The sequence below is a fragment of the Clavelina lepadiformis genome, chromosome 2 (genome assembly GCF_947623445.1).
Source record: "Clavelina lepadiformis chromosome 2, kaClaLepa1.1, whole genome shotgun sequence".
NCBI lineage: Eukaryota > Metazoa > Chordata > Ascidiacea > Aplousobranchia > Clavelinidae > Clavelina > Clavelina lepadiformis.
The window spans coordinates 5,659,651-5,664,573 of NC_135241.1; the positions used below are offsets into that span (position 1 = coordinate 5,659,651).

The 4,923-nt window shown below is 39.3% G+C and overlaps 1 protein-coding gene across 1 annotated transcript; it reads right to left on the reverse strand.

Moving 5' to 3' along the window:
- Nucleotides 1–1,527: 1,527 nt before the first annotated feature.
- Nucleotides 1,528–4,554, reverse strand: LOC143445494 (uncharacterized). Its single transcript, XM_076944633.1, has 12 exons — nucleotides 4,409–4,554; nucleotides 4,301–4,335; nucleotides 4,132–4,195; nucleotides 3,944–4,036; nucleotides 3,655–3,833; nucleotides 3,437–3,586; nucleotides 3,089–3,317; nucleotides 2,742–2,916; nucleotides 2,541–2,644; nucleotides 2,311–2,467; nucleotides 1,877–2,141; nucleotides 1,528–1,739 (listed from the first exon to the last, which is right to left on the reverse strand). The coding sequence occupies exons 1-12, from the start codon at nucleotides 4,429–4,431 to the stop codon at nucleotides 1,612–1,614; spliced, it is 1,602 nt and encodes a 533-aa protein (XP_076800748.1). The 5' UTR covers nucleotides 4,432–4,554; the 3' UTR covers nucleotides 1,528–1,611.
- Between the last annotated feature and the right edge of the window lie 369 nt (nucleotides 4,555–4,923).

Sequence of the window (4,923 nt, forward strand, 5' to 3'; positions counted from 1 at the left end):
TAGCTAAGCCTATTCTCTTTCTCGTCTCCTTCAGCCGGCGTGCGCGCCTCTTTTTGTCTTTTTCTTAAAGCTCTGTGCACGCTGATTAAAGAAAATGACGGCGCTCTATTTCAGGTTACTTCTTTGAAAGCACAGTTGGGCTTCTCTGGTTTTCCATTCGCCTATAGGTGCTTACCACTCATTGCTTGTCGAACGCTGGTTGTCATATGTTGGTTGGTGTGGTATTCTATGCTAGGGCTGAAATATGTCACGTATTTTCAGTTCGGCTCGGCATTTTGGTTTTTGTCGCAAACGTTGTTGAAAATAATGGAAATTATACCAAGCAGTTTTAATCGAAACATTGGACTTGGTAATGAAGCAGACAATAAAAGATCAGTGATGCGCTCTTTACCACATATATCACGACTTAGTTGTGTTGAATTTGTAGTTAAATTTCAAATACATGGCCCAAAGAACCAGGCTATTTATGGATTGAAATTTTCATTTATGTTTTCAAACGCTTACAGTAAAATGCTGGAATTCAGCAAACCAAAATGCCCTTTTTTGGGTACACTTAATTGCAAAGCATGACTAAAATCAGCATGCTAGATACCAAACGAGGTTTGAATGCAAATCATACATGTTTCTATAGGAGCAAAGCCTTCAAACAACAGCATGCCTGGTGAAATACGAGAGACCTGTCAACGATAATAAAGAAACATTCATCATCCCACCAAAAGCCGCTCTACCACTCAGGTAAAGGTTAAGCGAACCCTGGATTCACAGAGAGAGAGGTGAAAGAAAGAAAAAGGTAGAAATGACGAAAAACGCAGGCTGGGTCTAATTTAAACAGGTGAAATCACGTGACGTCTAGACGCCACAGACTTATGTTAAATAATGAATAAATGCGTGCGCGGCGATCGGCGGGTCAAATTGGCCGGCGAGAGTGGACGTGACTTCGCCAAGGGCACGTACAATCTTCATGACGAGAGGGGGAAATTCATGAAAGGCAATACGTGTCGCCGAAATTAACTGCTGGAACTGGCTGGCGTTCATTGACGTTACCAAAATTTGTACAGGCCTTTTTCGGCAACTCGTACCAGGCCAACTTGTTGCGGTTGTGACGTGCGCTATCGTTTGCTTGTTGTGCTGGTTTTAAATGAGACATGTGCAACAACAATAGCTATATGATTATATTCAAAATTTGGCGTTATTTTTTGTAACGGAAAACGACAATTCAGCGTTGCTTTAGCAAAGTTTACGTCTTGATAAAATCTGGGAATGCGTACTTCATAAACTTTGTGGGAAACTCAATGAAAGTAAATACCAAGCTACAAGTTGGAGCTTCCAGTTAAAAGAATGTGTAACTCAGCGAGTCTGTAAACTAAGTCTTAACTCTAAAGTCTAAACGGTTTGATGCTTTGTTATACGAGTAATGATAGATAATTTGAACTGAACAATTGCTGTTTTTTATGACAAACAAGGTTACTTTACTTACTCACGTGTTTTGATTGCTCTTATATCTATCTTTGCCGTGAATACAGTTTGTATTGACGAAAAATTAAGCATGAAACTTGCTGCTCGTTTTATTACCAAAAAAACAAAACACCTTCAAAGAAATAGTGAAGGGAACTAGAGAACAACGTCATGTGGTTTTGGAACATGAGAAAAACAATTGCCGTTTCTTCTAATTGCAATAGCAGCTACTGAAAGAACGCTCAACACCAAAAGGGATGTACCAGCAACATAAGCAGGTAACGCTGCAAGGGAAATAAAAAAAAAACAGCATAAACAGACAACAATATTAGGCCTACTGTTATAATAGTAAGCGACCAAGTGCAGACTTTAAGATTCGGACAAGCTGGTTCTGGCCACGAATTATTGAAATCATAAATACCCTTGTCTTTGCCCTGGGATATTGAGTTTTGTGAATCATCGACAAACGCTTCGATATCTTCGGCCTTTTCATGTTGAGCCTCGTCATAGAAACCTTTGTTTTCTCCTTCATCAGGATACATCTTCATCCACTTTGATCCGCGTTCTCCACTGATGATGGTGATAGGACCGACCATGGAAAGCACATCGTTATCATATTCCTCAAGTAATCTAGCCGAACGCTTTGTTATTTTCCGGCAATGTTGAATATCAGCATTACGGCATTGCTGGACAAAAACATACTTTGCTTGACTGGTTTAAGAAATAATTTTGTACTTAAAAGGCTATGTGTTCCAAATTGACTATACAGTACTACAAAGAATGACAATTAAGCAAAGATTAGCTATGTACACGGAATTATTGGTTTTTAAAGCAAGTGGTAAAACCTCAAGGCACCTGTAAATAATCTGTGTGACACAAGCAGGTCTTCAAATGGATGTATACCCTACTACAGGTCGTTACCCTTGGAACTTGGAATGTTATGCACGCAGACTCGGATGCTGTTATCTTTCCAGCGTGTACCGAAATATATAAACCTGCCTGGACTGGACAGCTGCGCAAAAACAATACCCTTTCATCTCCACTTATAGCAAAATATTAAACCAAAGGGTTGGACGACTGATTACCCGTCATTTAAGAGATTTACAATCCGCGGCGCATAAAACTCCTGGTGGCACGACAAGAACACCTCCTCCAGTGTTGTAACAAGACGTGGCTGAGACAATAATTGCTGCACCACAAAAATGAAGATGATTTACGAGAAAGATCACGTGACGCATAGCAACGCAAGGCAAGCTCATCTGAATAAGTGACGCTGCAGCGTTTACCTGCTGGGTGTTGACCGTGACAAGAAGATGGATGTTCTCACCAACGGTATAGACCGCTCCTTCGCTGAGATTGTACGGTTTTGGACAGCTGCCAGGACAAGAATCAACTTTACAAAGATCAAAATCAATATTAAGAGTTCCGTCTGCTGTTACAATGGTGCGGTGTGGATCAACCCTATACAGAAAAATAGTCAACCATAAATTGTAGTGCACAGTATATCTAATAATGGTCAACACATAAATACTAATTCATTAACTCTTGTAGTAGACTAGTAGTGCACTTTCGTCTGTTCCATATTATGTAGTTTTAAATAAGTAAATCGCGTTTTTGTTACAAACTTGCTTACATTGGCTGCATTGAGGAGACAATGACTTCATAGTCTTGAGCATAGATACATTCAAACTGCAGAATCGACACGGGCATATCGTAACGACCATTGTCGCTTCCTCTGTTTATCCAGATCCTGTTTGTGAAAGAAACCTCATCGAAGCGTCGACGCCGATTTCTGAAGGTTCCACATCCGTTAAACGGAAGGCCGACTTTAATCTGATATTGGTTGCCGCCCGAGAACGTTGCTGCAACCAAAATGATGATAAGCGAAAAAAAACAAACTGTCTAGTACACTTTGTTAGTTATAGCACATAGTGGGCTAAAGCAAGATGGGAAATTGATATGGTTGCATATAGGCTGTTACCTCGACAGTCGATTGACCTCTTCGAACTACCGTCAGGAGTAGGCGAAATATAAATGTAGCTGTTGCGTTTCTTTCCGTCAAATTCCGTGTATAACTCCGTAGAGATATCCACAACTATTTCCGATGGATCGCAGCGTATCCGTGGTACAGCTAGGTGGTGAAGATGTTAGGCTACATCTTCACCGCTTAATAAAACTGGTCTCGAAAAATTTACTCACCAATGGTACAATTTTTACCAATGAAACCAGATGGGCTTATGCAGAAATATCCAAGCTCATGACGACATGAGGGTACGCACTGACAGTCCCCACGACAAGGCATGGTTGAGCAAGCATCCTCCAGCAAGCTAATGTTGGTTTCGCATAATGCACCTGTCCACCCGGCGTCACAGTAGCACCTATACAGCAATCGAAAAATGTAGATTGTACAGTTGATCTCTTACTACGTTTTGAAAAAATATTAACTATCCTATTTGCTGCATGAAAAATTATAGTATTTTTAGCTTACGTGAAACCAAATGGAGTATTTTGGCACACCCCATTGAGACAAGGCGTATCTTTACAAGTTTCAACACTGACATTAGTGCAGGTAACGACGTCGCTGTACAAATAGTAAAATACTGTTACAGTAAAGCCATCTTCTGGAAAGCAATTTATTGTAAAAGGCGTGCTTTGAAAGCTATTAACGAAACCTACTTCTCTACATTGCAAACTTGGTTTGCAGCGCACTCATTTTCGCAAAGCGCTATCTGTCCATAGCCTGTAAGATGGGAACAATGTCACAAAATTAATGTCTTTTGAGCGATACCCGTAAGTTATTGGTATAAAAATTTGGTAGCCTACTTTAATTGAACTTTTATATTACCTTTTGCAGAACATTCCAGGTATAAATAATACAACCTGCAACAAAACAAAAACACCACGATAAAAGTTATTAAAAACATTTGCACAACATGCAGATTTACAAACATACCCAAAACAAATGAAAAGCTTCATTCCACAAACAATTTTAAATAAGTAATTAGAGGGAAGGAAAAACTTAAAGTTTAAACAGAATTACAACACAAATGACAAATGCAACTGAAAAAGTAAACGTTCAGGCCACACCATTAAGCAGATTATTGCTAATGGCAACCTGCGCTCTCGTATTTGCGAAAAGAGCCCATCACCACAATTCACAGCACGCTAATTGCTGTTTGCCGAAAAAATTTTGGCATTGATAAGTTGATACGAAATGGGCCAGCGCTCAGCACATATTTTATATACTTGAAGAAACAGGTTTATTAATTAATTTATTAATTAGCTAATTTGCTCACACCTTTTTATTTGGCAACAGTTTTTGTATAGCATTGGAAAAAATGTGTTAATTTTTGATAGCAAATGGATTACAAATTATCAAAAATTCCGATAGGATAACTGTTTTTCTTAATGGAAGCGCGTCTGTCCGTTAGTTATGTTACATAACATTTTACAAATTCACAGCATGTG

Excerpts from the sequence above, each read along its gene's own strand:
- LOC143445494 (XM_076944633.1), bottom strand. The coding sequence starts at position 4,431 with ATGAAGCTTTTCATTTGTTTTGG. Across the intron at positions 4,037-4,131 it reads CAAGTTTGCAATGTAGAGAA|CGACGTCGTTACCTGCACTA; the intron begins GTAGGTTTCGTT and ends CTATTTGTACAG. Across the intron at positions 3,318-3,436 it reads GAGGTCAATCGACTGTCGAG|CAACGTTCTCGGGCGGCAAC; the intron begins GTAACAGCCTAT and ends TTTTGGTTGCAG.